The sequence below is a fragment of the Eptesicus fuscus genome, chromosome 17, assembly GCF_027574615.1.
Source record: "Eptesicus fuscus isolate TK198812 chromosome 17, DD_ASM_mEF_20220401, whole genome shotgun sequence".
Taxonomy (NCBI): domain Eukaryota; kingdom Metazoa; phylum Chordata; class Mammalia; order Chiroptera; family Vespertilionidae; genus Eptesicus; species Eptesicus fuscus.
Genome location: NC_072489.1, coordinates 2,681,904 through 2,700,405, shown reverse-complemented (window position 1 = coordinate 2,700,405; position 18,502 = coordinate 2,681,904). Strand labels below are relative to the sequence as shown.

General features: G+C 56.8%; 1 protein-coding gene across 1 annotated transcript; it reads right to left on the bottom strand.

Annotated features, from left to right (window-relative positions):
* Window positions 1-16,176: 16,176 nt before the first annotated feature.
* ADIRF (adipogenesis regulatory factor) lies at window positions 16,177-18,502 on the bottom strand. Its single transcript, XM_008149068.3, has 3 exons — window positions 18,349-18,502; window positions 16,699-16,761; window positions 16,177-16,371 (listed from the first exon to the last, which is right to left on the bottom strand). The coding sequence occupies exons 1-3, from the start codon at window positions 18,407-18,409 to the stop codon at window positions 16,265-16,267; spliced, it is 231 nt and encodes a 76-aa protein (XP_008147290.1). The 5' UTR covers window positions 18,410-18,502; the 3' UTR covers window positions 16,177-16,264.

Below are 18,502 nucleotides of genomic sequence, written 5' to 3'. Positions count from 1 at the left end.
GCCCTCCCCGCCTCCGGCTCCCCGCAGCCCGCTGGGGCACAGACAGGCCGCGGCTCCAGCCTGCTGCTCAGGGTCTCCATGGGGCCTGCCAGGGTCGGGATTCCGTGGGCCTGGGGACCTGCGTGACCCCTCAGGCCAAGAACACAGCGGAGTGGAGGCCGCTGCCTTCCCCACTCCCCAGCCTCCATGCCACAGGGGGCTCCGGGGCTCCGGGTGCCTTCCAGCAGAGGAGGCACATCGAGGCGTTCCTGCGCCGTCAGCCGGCCCGCCCTCCTGCCCTCGGGGCCTGGTCTCTCCGGAAGGCCCTGTGAGGGCAGCAGTGCCCCCAGGAGGTCCCAGAGGAGTAAATGGGGCTCCACACCCCCTCGAGGGGCTTCAGGCCCTGGCAGGATCCCCAGGAAGCCGCCCCACCCGTCCCTGGTGAGTCAGCCACGGGCTTAGGGGCCAGGCTGCCTCCCCAGTTACTCAGGACGGGAGAGATGCCTCAAGCCCGTGCCACATGCTCCTTCTCTTAGTCAATAGCCCAACCCGAGCCTCAGTTTCCTCAACCATAAAAGGGGGACAGCATGCCTTCCTGGCCATGTCACCAATAGCTGTTGAGATGATATGTGCAAGCTCCTGGTAAATCCTGTTCCTCCCCCGGCGGCTGTGCCAGGGAGGGCTGCTTGGCAGGGAGCCTGACTCAGCAGCGGGCGGGCCAAAGGGGGGTGGGTGTGAGGCCGCCTGCCAGCCCGGCTGGGGTCTTCACCGGGGCTGGAGTCACGGAGGGAAGGTCCTTCAGTCAGGCCTGGGGCGGGATTCTGAGTCTGCATCCCCCACGGTGTTCCCTCGTCCCTCGGAGCTGCCCTGGCCCAGGCCTTCCCAGCCGGGGTCCCCAGCGCTGCCCTCCCACATTCCTGCGTGGTCCCTGGTGGCCCCCTAGGCTGTGGCCCCCCGGCAGCAGTGGGACTCTGAGCCACAGGTGCCGTCTCCCGTGGCAGGAGTGCCTGGTCTTAAACCCCCGGAGACGTCTTCTTAAGAAAAAGAATATAACACTGCTGCTCTTACAAGTTTCACAAATATACAGACTGGGGCAAAAGTCGGGTTCCAGTTATTCATATGGAAAGAATACAAGAATAAACAATAATACAAGAATAGACCCTCGTACTCACAACTGTAACCCGACTTTTGCCCACTGTGTATGATGACCCTGTGGACTCGGAGGGGCCGGTGCGCACGAGGGCCCTGGGGCACAAGCAGGTCCGATGACTCTGTTCTCTCCTCGTTACAGCCAAATACCAGAATGTTCTGCGCAGGGCATCCAGGCGATGCCGCCACGGGTGGGGACTTCTGGGTCATGACTGGTGGGAATTGGGCCGAGACCCTGGGCCCATCAGAGCCCCTTTCCTCTTCGCTCGGAGGTTGTCTGTGTCCCCCACCCCATAGGCTCTTTGTGCCCTTTCCCTCCAGGCCCCACCCTGAGATACCCTTAACTGTCCCCCTCTCCTCGGGGCTCACCTGCTCCTCCACGGCCCTTGTCAGGACTCGGCCACTCAGCAGAACTGAGCCCATGCCAGCCAGAGCCCGCCCACTACAGCCTGCAGCCGCTGCTGCCCCCACCACGTCCTCTCTCCAGGGAGCCTGCTCCTCCTTAACGCACCGTCCTGGTGTGAGCACCGCACTCCAGTCCCAACACACCATGGCCCTAGATCTCCGGGGAAGGCTGGGTCCAAAAAATCCCCAATGCCAACAGGGAGAAAGCAAGAATCCTTGAGGCAAGCTGCCTAGGGCCAGACCCGAGTCCAGGCCTCGGTGCTCTGGCCCAGGTGCAAGCCCACTTGGCCTCAGCTCCAGCTGAGACCACCGACCTGTCCTGTGAGCCCAGCCCATGGCTCCCTGAGGGTAGACTTTTTCCAGCTGGAGAGCGGGGAGCAGGCCTAGACCCTCCTGACCAGGGCTGGATTCCTGGCAACTCCCACAAGGAATAACATTACCCTCCCAGACACCTAAAATTAACACCAAGTCAAACTGAATGTAAAGTAATTGAAAAATAAAATTAAAAAGAAGCATTACCTGCCTGGATGAGGTTGAGGATGGCTCAGGAGGGAACCGCCCTACCCTGGAAGGGGCCTGGCCTGCTGGGCCCTGTGGAGAAACCCTTGAACACAGATCTGAGTCAGAAGGTCAAGTTCAGCCCTGGGGCAGGGAGAACCAGGCATTGGCAGGAGCTAACTAATTCTCTGTGTGGAATTTGCTCAACCCTTTGGCAAAGGACCAGTTGCCTACATCCAGTCAAGGAGGGCCAGTTTTTCAAATAGCAATTACCAATTCAGGAGGGATTGTTTTCAGTACTTAAATACTTAGGGCCGTCTTATGTCCAAAGCATGACGATTTCTTGTGTGATTCGAACCGGAGATGTCATGGATGTCCTGTTTCATGATTGTCCATCCTGCCTACGCTGCTCCGACTTCTGCTTCGTGGATTTGAGCTCACAGTATATTACGAGCCCACATCTCCTGCACACACTGACCCCTCCCAGTCACTGGGGAGCCAAGCCCGGCCCGGGAGACTTAGTATGTCCGTCACCAAAGGACTTCCCCAGCATGTCAATACCCACCTGTCAGTCAGGTTCCTGGTGAGAATCAGAGGGCACATCAAAGGCGCACCTGAGGAGAGGGACTGTTCACACGGGTGTGGACAGACTTAAGGGAAGGGATGTGGGAGGGCGAAGTGCCAGAGACCAGCAGCAGTGGAGTCGTTACCTCCCTGGACCTGGAGGGCAGGGGAGGGGCTGCACAGACCCTGAGGAGAGCCGTGCCTGTAGGACAGGGTCACAGCACAGACCCTGAGGGGAGCCGTGCCTGTAGGACAGGGTCACAGCACAGACCCTGAGGAGAGCCGTGCCTGTAGGACAGGGTCACAGCACAGACCCTGAGGGGAGCCGTGCCTGTAGGACAGGGTCACAGCACAGACCTGCAGCCACCGGCAGAGAGCACGGCTGCCGCCACACCCTGTCCAGCAAGGAGGGAGCGGGGCTGTGCACCCCTCTCCTCCCCGCTCCAGCCTCCTACTGCTATTTCCCCGTTCGCTGAGCCAGCGGAGGCCGAGGCTGAGGGAGCCTGGGTAATGCAGTTCAAGAGGGAAGGTTCCCGGGGCTCAACCACTGAGCCACGCTGCCGGGCCATCAGTGGGTCATATGTGCAATAATTATTTCTGTGGTGTTTGCCTAGTGGTGATTCACTATTTCCCATTTCTTCTACATTAATTAATTAATTAGAATTCTGCAGTAAAAGTTGCCCCTTCCCCACATTTAGTCCATTAGTTACTCATATCAGTTTGGATTCATGAATAGAATATTTATCTTATTCTATAGGTTAAAACCCAATACTATCATTATTTATTTTGTGGCGCAAATCACTCCAGCTTGAGCCATTAGAAACTCCTTCAGTTTGGCTCTGGTGTTCTTTCAATAACCCCTCCACCCCCTAATTTTTGCTGTATGTCTATCTATCTATATCTATCTATCTATCAATCTATCTATCTATCTATCTCTATCTATCTATCTATCTATCTATCAATCTATCTAATCTGTTTATAGCATTGCCTTACTTTCTGGCACTTACAAGGATGTTCCAGGCTAATCCTGTATTTTCTCCACTCCAGCCCCACAGTCAACTACTTCTCCTTGGAGTCTGGTTCCTTGTATTAGAGAATGGTATTAGAGACCAAGATTTGGGTGATAGGTATGCTCATTGATGTCATTGCTCCTAGGAACTTCCAGCAGATAGATCTGGGAAATTATATATATACTATATACTAACCCTTTAATATATATATATATATATATATATATATATATATATATATATATATATATATACTTGTATCTATCAGCATTTATAATTAAAAACCATGAGTATGTATTGATACCTCAGATTCCAGTCCAACACCACTGGGTTCATTTAGTGTACCCCATTCTTTATTTGTAATTTCTTTCTCCAATAATTATAATCTACATTATATCTACTTATGCATTTAATTCTAGTATATATAGGAGTACGCTACCTTATTCACAGTTTAGCTTTCTATGGTTTCAGTTACCCATGGTCAACCTTGATCCTAAATATTAAATATAAGTTTTAAATTGTATGCTGTTTGCCCTAACTGGTTTGACTCAGTGGATAGAGCGTCGGCCTGCGGACTGAAGGGTCCCAGGTTCGATTCCGGTCAAGGGCATGTACCTTGGTTGCGAGCACATCCCCAGTAGGAGATGTGCAGGAGGCAGCTGATCGATGTTTCTCTCTCATCAATGTTTCTAACTATCTCTCTCCCTTCCTCTCTGTAAAAAAATCAATAAAATATATTTTAAAAATTGTATACTGTTCTGCGTAGCATGGTGAGATGTGGCACCATGCTGCCCAGCATGTCCATGAAGAGTACTGATCCTGGCAATTAGAATGTGCCAGAGAGAAAGGTGCCTTTTAAGTGAAAGGTGTGTGTATGGGAAAGACATCGCATACATAGAGTTTAATACTCCCTGCGGTTTCAGGCATGGGGGGCGTGGGTGGGGGTCTTGGAACATACCCTCCATGGGTACGGGGTAGAATAAATATTGGTTCAGAGCTGCTAACCCATAATCCTGTGAGAAACACATTTACTGTCTACATTACAGGTTCATGTAGTTATTTCTGCCTATAGCCTTAGAGAATCCCGTCAGTAGTCATATGCCACACATGACATTTCAGTTAATGAAGGGCCAGGTATGTGATGATGGCCCCTAAGACGGTAATGGAGCTGACAGATTCCTGTTGCCTAGTGACCTCACAGTAACGTCCCAGCGCAATGCATTCCCCACGTGTGTGGGTGATGCGGGGTAAACAAGCCTCCTGCGCGGCCAGGCCCATACAGTACAGACGTGTGAAAACAGAAAGGGGAGAGGCAGCAGACCGCTGTGCTGGCTGAGGGCAAACAGACACACCGAGTCTAGAGGGGGCTCCGAGTCAAGTGGGGCTTGAGGACTATACGCAGCCTAAAGCAAAAACAAAACAAACAAACAAAAAGTACAGCGCATTCAAGCACGTGCGTGCACAGCACCTGAGCCTGGCAATAAATGGCCGACCCGGTTCGGTACTCGCGAGGCTGTCCTTTCGTCCCCAGTTCGGAAGGCGCTTTCTGCTTGTGCCCGCGGCCTCTGGCGCTTGATGGACTCTCTGAGGTTGGTGCAGCGACGCGCTGTGCAGCCTCCCCGCCGCCGGGCCGCCCTCCCCGCCGCCGGGCCGCCCTCCCCGCCGGGCCGCCCTCTCGGTGAGGCCATTGTCTTCATTTCAAGGAGAGTTGGGATCTTTCGTTCGCGCTCTCAGTCCGTTTCGGTTCCCCTCTGCTCCATCGCAGGTGCTGGTGGCGCTGGTTTTATTGGGGGGGGGGGGGGGGGGGGGAATAGAACGAAGGTTCTTCAAGTCAGAACCGCACACAGACCCAGACGCCGTGTCTCCGCTCCCGCCCTGGGCCGCGCCCCCTGCCGCCGCCCGGAGGTGACGGTCCCTGCGCCCGGGTTCGTCCTTCCCGCACCCTCTGCCCACGGAGGTGCCGCAGGCGCGTCCCCTCTTTACAGGAAAGACAGCCCCCACAGATGTGCTCTTTGCACCCCCTTTTCCTGCTAACAGTGAAAACGGGCTGTTGTAAGTAGGAAACGCTGCGCAGGAACCCCACCAAAGAGCTCCCCGCAAAGAAGGCGCGTGCAACGCGCGCCCGCGGGGCCGCGGCCAGAGCCCCTCCGTCCGCGCCGCCGGGACCCAGCGGGCGGGAAGGCGGAAGGCCCAGCCTCGGCCCGCTCGGGGGCCGCCACGGGAACTGCCGGCGGGCGGCACGGCCACGCCCCGCGGCGCCCCGGCACCGGCGGCGGCTGCGGGCAGGAAGCCCGGGCTCGGCGGCCCAGCCTCCGGGGACGAAGAGGCAGACGGTCCGGCCCAGCCAGCGCCTCCTCCGGTGGAGGCGGGAGGGGGGGGCGGCCGTGGGAGAGGAAGCGACTGCTCCCGGGAAGGAGGCGGAGGAAACGAGCCACAACCAGAACCGAGTCCTGCAGAACCCACGCGAGGCGACGCCGTGGGACTTCCTGCCGGACCGACGGCCTGGCTCTCGGGACCGACCTGCTAGCAAAGCAGCCTCTCCGGCAGCGAGCGGCCGCCTCGCCCCCGCGCCCGGCGCCTGAGTGCGCGGGCCCCGCGGGACGGGCGCGGCCGGCGGGCGGTGAAGGGGGGGATGGACCAAGGATAACCTTCGAGCCCCAGCCGGTTCGGCGCTGGGGACAGAGCCCCGGCCGCAGGCTGAAGGGTCCCGGGTTTGAGTCCGGTCAGGGCACAGGCCCGGGTTGCAGGCTCGGTCCCCAGTAGGGGGCGTGCAGGAGGCAGCCGACCAGTTTCTCTCTCAGCATTGATGTTTCCCTCTCGCCCTCTCCCTTCCTCTCTGAAATCAATTAAAATATATTTTTAAAAAGAAATAATCATTGATTACAGTCTCCCATTGGTTTTGCTGTATCCACATGAACAAGTTAAGTATAAAAAGGGGACTTGGTCCAATTTTTTTCTTCTGATTAAGGCGAGTAACCAAGCACTAATAGGAACCAGGGGGCGCTCTCCCCAAGCCCACTTTGTTGAATCCGTTCCCCCCACCCCCCCCACCCCCCCACCCCCTCACCTCCCCACCCCCCATCCACCCCCACCCCCACCCCCGCAGCCGCGGAGAGCCGGCGACCACAGGACAGCCAGCCCCACAGGCTGGAGGCTGAGCCAGGCCCTGGCAGCCTCTGGCCGGCCTCCTCCCGGTCCCTCCCAGCCCGGAAGGAGCGTGATGGGTGCCGGCTCTGAAGGGGGACGGATGCAGTCCCTGAGGTCCTCTCCTGACCGCTGCCCTCCGGTGACCAGCGCCCGCACCCCTTACATACGGGCACACTTGCTGCAGCTGACGGTGCGTCTTCAGAAGCCCCCGGGGAGATGGCCTTTCTGAGAAGAATCCGGAGGCTTCGCGGCGCAGGTGGACTCAGTTTTCAGCGAGCACGGATGTCCTCTGCCCAGGCCCGCCGGTGGTGGCTGCCTGGGGGCACGTGCCCGCACCAGGGCCCCGGGCCGCTGAGTCAAGTCTGGGTGCTCCGAAGAACAGCCCGCTGCCTGGCTTTGCGCTCCCGGTCCCCAGTGCAGACCGGGGAGACGATGGAGAGGCGATGCCCACCCCAGGCGCCTCCGCAGGGCAGGCCCAGCTCCTGAGTTGTTACCTCTGTTAAGGAGTGCTTCCTTGGTGCTGCACCGCCTCCAACATCTGACCCTGGACTCCTCACCTGCGGCTGTGCTCCGGGCGGGAGGTCATGGACCTGTGCGTAGGTTAGGCTGTTTCAGTAGACCTTGGAGCTGTTAGCAATAACCACATCTTTTCGTTGTTAGCACTAAGCAAAACTGTTTTTGCAAACTTACATTCTTATGATGAGAATAAGCAACTCTGTCCAACAAATTTTAGTTGGGCTTGGAAACTGCAAAATATTTTAGAGGGAATTGATATTGATGGCAAACGAAAATTTGCAGCTATACATTTTCTTGTTATAGTTCCTTTTCGTAGAACCTTATTTTTGGTGATCTAAAAAAAGCATTGTCAGACTTGTTTGAGATTTTATAGTTGTACTTTGTTGTGTAATATTATGGTTCCCTTTCTGTAAAATGTTATTTTTGATGTTCTAAATGAAGCAGAATCCCTCTGGTTGGAAAAAAAAGAATCACATGAAAATGATTACTTAATATGAATTGAATTCTAACATAACATTTTTTCTTTTTTATTTGCCAATCACATTCCTCAGTCACTTTATTCTGGGGGGAGGGGGCGGGCAGAGCGGGAACACAGGATTTTTTCTTGTGATGGGAATTTCAGTTCTAAAAAAGACCAGTTACTAAGCAATTAGTATCTAGTTTTTTATTTTTTTTTATTTTTAAATCTTTATTGTTGAGAATATTACAGGTGTCCTGCTCCCCCCTGCCCCCCGCCATTGACCGCTTTAGCCCACCTCTGTCCCCCGCCCCAGGCCTTCACCATACTATTGTCTGTCTCCATAGGTGATGCATATAAGATCTTTGGTTAATCTCTTCCCATACCCCCCTCACCTCTTCCCTCTGAGATTCCTCCATCTGTTCCATGTTTCCATGCCTCTGATTTTATTTTATTCATCAGTTTATTTTGCTCATTAGATTTCTTGTTCATTTATTTTGATTTTTAGATTCAATTGTTGATAGGTATATTGCCATTTTATTGTTTGTATTTTTCTTCTTCTTCTCCTTCTTCTTCTTCCATTTCCTCTTCCTCTTCTTAAAGAATACCCTTCAGCATTTCATGTAATACTGGTTAGGCAGTGATGAACACCTTTAGCTTTTTCATGTCTGTGAAGCTCTTTATCTGACCTTCAATTCTAAATGATAACTTTGCTGGGTAGAGTAATATTGGTTGTAGGTCCTTGCTTTTCATCACTTTGACTATTTCTTGCTACTCCCTTCTGGCCTGCAAAGTTTCTGTTGAGAAATCAGCTGACAGTCATATAGGTGCTCCCTTGTAGGTAACTAAGTGATTTTCTCTTGCTGCTTTTAAGATTCTCTCCTTGTCTTTAACCCTTGGCATTTTATGTTTTTTTTTTTTTTTTTTTAATATATTTTATTGATTGTTTACAGAGAGGAAGAGAGAGGAATAGAGAGTTAGAAACATCGATCAGCTGCCTCTTGCACACCCCCCACCGGGGATGTGCCCGCAACCAAGGTACATGCCCTTGACCGGAATCGAACCTGGGACCCTTGAGTCGGCAGGCCGACGCTCTATCCACTGAGCCAAACCGGTTTCGGCAACCCTTGGCATTTTAATTATGATGTGTCTTGGTGTGGTCCTCTTTGGGTTCCTCTAGTTTAGGACACTCTGCACTTCCTGGATTTGTAAGTTTATTTCTTTCACCAGGTAGGGGAAGTTTTCTGGCACTATTTCTTCAAATAGGTTTTCAATATCTTGCTGTTTCTCTTCGCCTTCTGGTACCCCCATAATGTGAATATTGGTATGCTTGAAGTTGTCCAGAGGCTCCATACACTATCTTCATATTTTTGGATTCTTTTTTCTCCTGATTGCGTGTTTTTTGCTTCCTCATATTCAAAATCATTTGATTTTCGGAATCCTCTACTCTACAGTTGAATCCCTGTAAATTATTTTATATTTCAGTTAGTGTATGCTTAATTTCTGACTGGTCCTTTTTTATGTCATTGACAATCTCACTAAGATCCTTGAAGGTCTCACTAAGTCCCTTAAAGCTCTCATTAAGTCCTTGAAGCTCTCATGAAGATCCTTGAGTAACATTATAACCATTGTTTTGAACTCTGTATCTGGTAGTTTGCTTGCTTCCATTTCTTTCATTTGTGACCTGTTTCTTTGTCTCTGCATTATGGCTGCTTCCATTTGCTTGTTTCTATGTATTAGGTAGAGCTGCTATGTCTCTTGGAATTGGTAGAGTGGCCTTGTGTAGTAGGTGCCCAGTAGGGCCCAGTGGCTCAGCATCCCCCATCACCTGAGCTGGGCATTCTAGGTGCGCCCCTGTGTGGGCTGTGTGCACAGTCTTGTAGTTGAGACTTATTGCCGTTGGCAGCACTGGGGGGAATTGACCTCTGGGCCAACTGGCTGTGAGGACCAGCTGCATCTACAATGGAAGAACTGCTATGTAGGAGACACCCCTATGGAGCAGGACTTGCTTCATTGGGGCTTTAATGCTCACTGATTCTGCCCCCTGAGTGTGTCACTTGTGGATGTGAAGAGTTGTAATCTGATATAGTCTGAAGCTGTCCACTGGGTGTACTGGCTCTGGGGCTTCCCAGGAGGTAGAGAGTCAGCCTGGTGGAGCTACAGAGAGATCTGCAGGTGGCTGCTACTTGTATTGGGCTAGGAAGTGCCCAGGTGAGGCCCGGCTGTGAATCAAGGCAGGCTGGTGCTAGTGCTAGGTCTTGGGCCTTTTATTGATAGGTTTGGGGCACACTGATGCCAGCTGCTGCCTGTTTGAGACATTTTAACAAAGTCTAAAGCCTGAGCCAGGACAGGCCATTCATATGGAAAAGCTGCTGCAAACATCTTGGGTGGGACTGAAAATTGAATGGGGCAGGGTCTCAGGGAATCACCAGGATGGAGTGAACAGTATGGGCCATGCTGATGGAAACTCAGATATGGCTGCCAGTCAGCTCTGCAATAGGGGATGTCTTAGCACAGAAACAATGACCTCACAATTACTCCAAGTTCCTGCCATGATGCCAAACAGCTCAGTTCCTCTCCATATGTCCCTGGATTCCACCAAAGCCGCCACCCAGTGCTGGAACTCAGAAGAAACAGACCATGTAAGTTTGTGTGTGGGCCCTTTAAGAGGAACACCTGGGACTCCAGCAGCTTCCGTGTCACTCAGCCACAATCCCCACTGGTTTTTGCAGCCCAAAGTTACAAGGACTTCTCTTCCCAGCTCTGGAACCTTGGGCTGGGGGTCTGGTGTGGGGCTAGGACCCCTTGCTTCTCATGGGAGGCCTTGGAGATATCCCTCCCAGGATATGTGGCCACATGTGGGTGTCGGACTAGCCTCCATGCCTCCTTGCCTCCTACCAGCCTCAATGTGCTTTCTTCTTTACTTCTCTAGTTGGTGGACTTCCATTCAGCCAGATTTCAGGTGGTTCTTAGTGATGATTGTTCTGTATTTTAGTTGTAATTTTGATGTGGTTGTGGGAGGGCAGTGTTTACCTAAGCTTCCATCTTGGTTCCTCAATTTTTTTTCTTAAAGACACTTAATAAAGCATTAGGAAGACTGTAAAACAGAAACACCAGAGTTCTGGGATATGATGGCGGACATCCGACTGGGCAGAACAGGAGTAAAATAGAAGAATAAAGGTAAAATAAGCCATTTTAGAAATGAAGGCTAAACTACAAGGAACCACAGTAAGTGCCTATGAATAGAAAAGGAAAGAAAAGAAAAGAAAAAGGAATCATATTAAAGAGATACACAGTGTTTGGTAAACGTGGCAGACATGGAAACCAGGGAGAAGAGACTTCATGCCTATAATTGGAATTCCCAAAGAAGAAAGGCGAGCAATGGAATAGAGCAAATAGTTTAAGGTACAATTAAGAAGTGCTCATGAGCTGCTACCTTGAGCTACTGCGCAGCTGTGTCAGAGCCACGCCCACCTCATCAGGCTGATCACAGATGTGAAGCTCGCCGTCTTCGCTGCATGCTGGGGATGTGGCTCTTCCTGCACCACCATGTGGCCATCAACAACCCCGAGAAGCAGGACTGAAAGACCTCAGGGTTTCAGGACATAGTCTGAGGCAAGACCGAAGATGCGAGGGGCTTTCACACTTCACTTCATTCCTTCTTCCCGTCACAACATACACCTATATTTCTAAACAACTTTTATTTCTTTAAGCCTATGGAACAAGAAGCTGCCACTGAGTAAGGCCCAGTATAGGGGCTCTCTTTTCTACTCCCCACATCCCAATATAAAAACAGATTTTTTTTTGTTACGCCCCCTTTCCCCCCCAGGAATGTTCCTGAAATAAAAGAAACGTAGAATCTATATTGAAAGGGCATATTGCATACTATGGAAAACTAAACCAGAACAATCATCACCGACACAAATAAACATTGTACTTTAAAAAATAAAGCAAGATGGCCAGCCCAAAAGATCGAAATGCTAGGGACTGCTCAACCTCTGTGCCAGAGGGCAGTGCAACAACACCTACAAGACACTCCAGGAAAATAGTGTGGATTGTAAATGTCAAACCCAGCCGAGGATAAAGTAAAAGGCTACAGACCAATGAGACCACACACTTAAGAACTCAGATTATGGTTCACACAAGCCCTTTTTTTCCTTTTAACTTTTTAGCCTTTTTAAAAATAGAAAATGCCATGTACAAAAATAGATAACAATGGACACTCATGAATAACAATTATTGATTCAACCCCAGATCTCTTCTTAGCTTGTTACAGAACTTAAGGGTTTCACTGCTTGGGTGTTTTATTCAGGAACAAGAAGTGGTTGTCCAAGGTAGTTTTTTTGTTTGTTTTTACTTGCAGCAAGTAAAGGAGACGGGGGACTTATAGCCAACGCGCCATCTCCCAGAAGGGAGGCTCCGTCAACCCGTGACTGAACGGTGGAGCGACCAGAACGACCGATTGACCAGTCGCTATGATGTGCACTGACCACCAGGAGGTGGACGCTCAACACAGGAGCTGCCCGGTGGTCAGTGCTGCTTGGCTGGCTGACCGGGATGAGCGGCTGCTCCCACTGTGAACCCGGGGCCAGTGGGCAGGAAACCGGGCTCCTCCTCCTCCTCCTCCTCCTCCTCCTCCTCCTCCTCACTCCCTGCTTCCTCCTCTGGACACCCACAGGCCACACAGCCCCACCCGTGCACGAATCCCATGCACCGGGCCTGTAGCATTACACTATTTGGTCTGCTATACATTGATTTCTTCTTTGTGGTTGGCTGCGTTTATTGGGTTGGGTTCCTGTGAAGCTCATCCTGTTTGCAGCTGGTTTCTCTTCTCGTCTATAATCCAATGGGAATCAGAGCTGAGAAGTCAAGTGGAACCAAAATGAAATGCTAGTGATTGTGTTTTGCCAATTGGGGAACTGGACTTTGAAAAATTAAGAATTATTTGGGGGAATTGGTAATGAAAGAATTCATCTTTAGAGACTTGACTGAGACCCAACAGGTATAGTGGCCACAGTGTTCTCTTTCTCAGCTGATCTGGGCTCAACCAGCTTCCTCAGCCTCATGGAGGCAGGCCTGGGCTCCTACAGGCTCTCATGGGCTCCCCTCGTGCGCCGTGCCCACTGTGTTCCGGACATGGGACAAAAGACAAGTGGAACCTGGCCCTCCTCCTCAGGACTCGGCTTTGGGGGACACAGAAAGAGGCATTTGTGTGGTGCCATGGGAGGGCCGGCTGCACAGGGTGGGGGTAGAGTGGAAGGGACTGCACTGGAGATGGCACACTGTGAACTGACAATAGGTGAGCTCCGGGTTATTCAGTAAGTGGGCCAAAGGACCACGCCTGCATTAATTTAGCAGATGTTACTGGAACACCAGTCTAGGCAGGGCGTGCTCCAGTCAGTAGAAGAGACTTGGTTGCAGCCCCGTGGACAATCGTCACAGAGATGCACACAAGAAAGTGACTGATCAGTGTAACTGGAAAGAAGCATGGGCTGAGTGTTTGTGGTCCACCCATTCTGAGTGTGCGTGTGTTGGAGGGCAGACAGGGACCTGAAGGATGAAAGAGGAGCCGCCTAGAGAAGGGTAATTTTAGAGTGAGAATGGAGAATTCCAGACAGAAAAACAAACCAGCATGTGCAGACCCTGAGGCGAGCAGGAGCGAGTGTCAAGGGAAATGAGAAAAGGTCGGTGTCTGAGGCCGAGGGAAGGGGAAGTCGGAGGAGGTTTTTGTTTGTAACAGAAAGCCTGACGCACAGGGGCTCCGAGGAGGGAGCGGCCCTCTCCCGGCACGTGGCCGCTGCGAGGCCGGGTCAGGGGCTGGATAAAGGAAGCCGGACCCAGGCTCTGCCGGTATCTCTGCTCGGTCCTAACCAGCAGGTTGGCGTCCCCTGGGCTCATTCCTCCGGTGGTTACAAGTGGCTGCCACAGCTTTCGGCATCACTTCCAGCCGCGGAAATGCAGTGGCGCCTGGCCAGGGTGACGCAGTGGACTTGCGCAGCGTCCCTGCACGGAAGGGTCCCGGTCTGATTCCCAGTCAGGGCTGCTTCTCCGGTTTTGTTTGTTTTGTGTGAGAACCTTTCCCAGAAGCCCCCTGGCCCTCTGAAAGGCCGGCTGAGGACAGACCGTTCAGCCAGTGGGGACTTCTCCAGGAGTCACCAGGAAAGATGGGGGCCCCCAGTTCACCCCCCCCCCATCTCCCAGCGGGTCTCTCCCGCCCCGGCGTCCGCCTGGGGACGCTGAAGGACCGGCTCCCTGGGCTGGAGGGACCAGCCCGGTCCGTTTTGCAGAGAGAGGAAGCTTTGGGGAGGCGGCAGCAACAGGAACCCGCACTGAGGGGGCTCGGCCCGGGGTGAGGGTGGGGGTGCCAGCCTGGGGAGCAGGGCATCACCTCAGGCTGGCGGAGGGGGAGGGTCCCCGACGGGGAGCTCCCCGCTGGGCCAGGAAGGCCCCTCCCCTCAGCCAGCGCCCCAAGGAAAGGCGCTTCCGCTCGGTCCAGAGCCGGGGAGCCGGGGAGCCGGGGAGGCCGCGGGGGTGAAGCGGCGGGGCTCGTCCGTGCTCCCCCAGAGGCGGCTCCCCCAGAGGCGGCTCCCCCCGGGGCGGCTCCCCCGCAGGGGCCGCGGGGAGGGCGTGCGGTGCGGCAGGGCGGAGGCCGGGCTCGGTGGGGGGTGGGGTGAAAGCGGCGGCCGGAGCCCAGCTGTGAGTCGCCGGGCAGGGCCGCCGGGCTGGTGTCACGCACGCGGACACGTGCGGGGTGGGGGGGGGGGGGGGCAAGGACGGAGGCGCAGGCCGGGAAGGCGCTGGGGCCGCGCCCCGCGGAAGCACCGAGTCCCGGGGGCGGGCTCCTCCCGTCCCCCCCCCCCCCGCCGACAACAAGTCCAGGGGCGGGTCCTCGCCCTGCGGGGCTGCGGGGTGACTCACCGGGAAGCCGGCACACAAACACCCCGCGGGGCGGGACGGGCGTGGGTGGGGAGGCCCAGAAGCCCGGCCCAGGGACTCAGCGTGGTCCCAGGTCTCCACGGGGCGCCGGGCCCAGGGGTGCCCCATGCCCAGGATGCCCCGTGCCCAGGATGCCCCGTGCCCAGGGGTGCCTTGTGCCCAGGGGTGCCCGTGCCCAGGGGTGCCCGTGCCCAGGATGCCCTGTGCCCAGGGGTGCCCGTGCCCAGGGGTGCCCGTGCCCAGGATGCCCTGTGTCCAGGATGCCCCGTGCCAAGGGGTGCCCGTGCCCAGGGGTGCCCCATGCCCAGGGGTGCCCGTGCCCAGGGGTGCCCGTGCCCAGGATGCCCTGTGTCCAGGATGCCCCGTGCCCAGGGGTGCCCGTGCCCAGGGGTGCCCCATGCCCAGGGGTGCCTGTGCCCAGGGGTGCCCGTGCCCAGGATGCCCCGTGCCCAGGGGTGCCCGTGCCCAGGATGCCCCGTGCCCAGGGGTGCCTTGTGTCCAGGATGCCCCGTGCCCAGGGGTGCCCATGCCCAGGATGCCCCATGCCCAGGGGTGCCCGTGCCCAGGGGTGCCCATGCCCAGGATGCCCCGTGCCCAGGGGTGCCTTGTGCCCAGGATGCCCCGTGCCCAGGGGTGCCCATGCCCAGGATGCCCCATGCCCAGGGGTGCCTGTGCCCAGGGGTGCCCGTGCCCAGGATGCCCCGTGCCCAGGGGTGCCCATGCCCAGGATACCCCGTGTCCAGGATGCCCCGTGCCCAGGGGTGCCTTGTGCCCAGGATGCCCCGTGTCCAGGATGCCCCGTGCCCAGGATGCCCCATGCCCAGGGGTGCCCATGCCCAGGGGTGCCTGTGCCCAGGGGTGCCCATGCTCAGGATGCCCCATGCCCAGGATGCCCCATGCCCAGGGGTGCCCATGCCCAGGATGCCCCGTGTCCAGGATGCCCCGTGCCCAGGATGCCCCGTGCCCAGGGGTGCCCATGCCCAGGATGCCCCGTGCCCAGGATGCCCCGTGCCCAGGGGTGCCCGTGCCCAGGATGCCCCGTGCCCAGGGGTGCCCGTGCCCAGGGGTGCCCGTGCCCAGGATGCCCCGTGCCCAGGGGTGCCCCATGCCCAGGATGCCCCGTGCCCAGGGGTGTCCGTGCCCAGGGGAGCCCATGCCCAGGATGCCCCGTGCCCAGGGGTGCCCCATGCCAGGCGCTATGGAAGGGCAGTTCCGAGGCCTGGGCCCTGGGAGCTCCGCCTGCAGCCCAGAGCTGAGCTCTTCCTCCCCCCCCCCCCGCCCCCCACGCCAGGACCTGGGGCCGAGTGTCCCCTCCTCAGGGGACGGGATTCCTGGAGGGGGCTGGGCGGCTGCTGAACTGAGCGGGGAGGGCACGTGCCTGGCCGGGTTGAACTGGGCTGTGAGGGAGCATCCGGATGCCAGGGTGAGGCAGCCCCGTGTGCGCAGGTGGCACTGGGACCTGGGTGTGGGCTCTCCCGGAGGGCGGCCTGGCGGAGGCAGGAGGCGGACACAGGCTGGGGGCACGTGCTTTAATGAGGCCTCATGCCGAGGGGCCGCCGAGGAGCAGAGCTCGGGCGGGAGGGGTGCCCAGGGCTCCCTTTGGTCACTTCATGAGACCCAACTTTTTCCCAAAACCGGAGAAGGCCTCCGAGGCTTGGTTAGCAGTCTTGTCCGCGGTCTCCTGGGTGGCTTTAGCCACCTGGTCCACGGCTGGGGAGGAAAGGAGAGGGCAGGTGAGGGCGGTGGGGAACCGCCAGGCAGGGTCTCCTTCAGGAGGCAGGGTGGGCAGCGGGACTTCAGAGGAAAGAGTGTGCTGGGTCTGCGCACCCTCCTGCCCTCTGCCCAGCCCGCCTCCAGCCCTTTCTGCCCACCCTCCTGCCCCCAGCCCCAGCCCTTTCTGCCCACCCTCCTGCCCACTGCCCAGCCCTTTCTGCCCACCCTCCTGCCCACTGCCCAGCCCTTTCTGCCCACTGCCCAGCCCTTTCTGCCCACCCTCCTGCCCACTGCCCAGCCCGCCTCCAGTCCCCAGCCCCAGACCTTTCTGCCCAGCCTCTGCTGCCTGATCCACCACTTGCTGGGCTGCTGCTCCCGTCACAGACACTGAAACAAAGAGATGTGCCTTTAGCCCCTGTTGAGGCCCCATGGACCACAGGGACCCACATTGCCACCCCCTGCATCTGCTCTCTGGAGTAGCCTGGCCTCCAGGCCCTAGGGACAGATGCCACCAAGGTAATAAAGCCCCTTGGCCAAGGCCACCCAGCCAGCGGGGCACGAGGGTTTCCATGCCTCTGGGGTGTTCTTGTTTATTTATAGCTCTGGGCTCCTCCCCTCTGGCCTGCTTCCCACCCAATGGCCAGGGTGGCTCACAGGACGGTGGGCGGGGCCAGGCAGGGCAGGGCCAGGGAGGGCAGGGCAGGGCAGGGCTGGGCAGGGCCAGGCAGGGCCAGGCAGGGCTGGGCAGGGCAGGGCAGGACTGGAGATGGCTCTGGGCTATGGCTGCTGCTGGGCCTGGTCCAGGAAGAACCCTGCCCCTTTAAGAGCCCCCCAGATGCCTGGGTTCCCACCGTTAGTGCACCCTTAGTGCATCGGGGCCTCTCCTTCCTCAGGGCCCCCTCCGCACCTCCTTTCCTGTGCCTCCACCGAGAGGCCCCAGTGACCACGCCAGTGCCGCCCGGGCCGGCAGCTTAAGGCAAAGTGCAGACGGAGGTAGGACTTCCGGGCCAGGCCCCCTTCTCTGGACCAGAGTTTGCGCCTGTGGGGCCTGCGCTCCCAGGGCCTTTGGTGGGCAGACTGCTGGCTCCGGCTCCAGGGATCTGACTCATCCTTGCTCTGAACTGGAAAGGGCTTGCCTTCCCCACACCCTGGGGTCTTGTCTGACATAGCCAGGACCCAAAGAAAGCTCTGCACCCCGCTTGCAGATAAAGTGGGGTCCAGAGGAGGGCCCCGCAGAAAGAGGCTTCCTGGTGGCAGCCGGTGCGGCTTCGCCTGGGGCGCTGGTGGGAGGGGTGGGTGGGAGGGGTGGGTGCAGTGTGTCTGTGACTGGGATGTGCAGGAGCCGGAGCCGGAGCGGTATCCCCAGGGAAGATGAGCTGACACTGGTGGCCCGGTCCCTTCACAGGCCTCCTCCCCTCCCCCTCCCTGGCTGTGTGACCTCAGCCAGAGGAGTAAATAGCTGAGGCAGAGCAACCAGGGCTGGGACCTCTGCTGGGGTGAGGTGGGAAGGCCCTCCAGCTGAATATTAAAAAGAAAGGAAACAACTGTTTTTCAGGGGGAGGAAAACTCAGAGCAAAGCCCAGTGGAGGTCTGGTGCCACCCATCCCACCCGGGCTTGTGTGCTGAGCCCGGGGGGCAGAGGCCAGGCTCAGGGTGGCAGGGTGCACTCTCACCCGCCCAAAGGAGCCCATGGGGCCTCCTGATTGGCTCTAGCAATCCCCAAAGTGCAGCCCGGCTCCGCACCGCTGTCCCCCACTCCCAACCCCACCCAGGATTGCCTCCGTCTCCCGGCTGGTCATGGTGGGCGGCTGGTCATGGTGGGCGGCTGGTCATGGTGGGCGTCCTGCCAGTCCCCGCTTCTTAGGGGAGGGCAGGCTTCGAGCCTGAGCCTCCTGCCAGCTTTCCCTCCTGGGCTGGACCCAGCTCCGAGCACCCAGCCGTGCCCCTGAATGCCCAGGTCCAGCGCCTCCTCACCTGCCTCCTGGGCAGTCCCCTCCACTTGCTGCTTCAGGTCTTGCCAGCCCTTGCCGGCCATGGTTGCGGGTCTGCGAGGTCCTCAGGGTGGTGTGAGCGACGTTTGATCTAGCTTGCAGCTGCGACTGTGGTGTTTAAAAGGAGCCGCAGGGCG

Excerpts from the sequence above, each read along its gene's own strand:
- ADIRF (XM_008149068.3), bottom strand. The coding sequence starts at position 18,409 with ATGGCCGGCAAGGGCTGGCAAGACCTGAAGCAGCAAGTGGAGGGGACT. Across the intron at positions 16,762-18,348 it reads GGGGACTGCCCAGGAGGCAG|TGTCTGTGACGGGAGCAGCA; the intron begins GTGAGGAGGCGC and ends TCTTTGTTTCAG. Across the intron at positions 16,372-16,698 it reads AGCAGAGGCTGGGCAGAAAG|CCGTGGACCAGGTGGCTAAA; the intron begins GTCTGGGGCTGG and ends TTTCCTCCCCAG.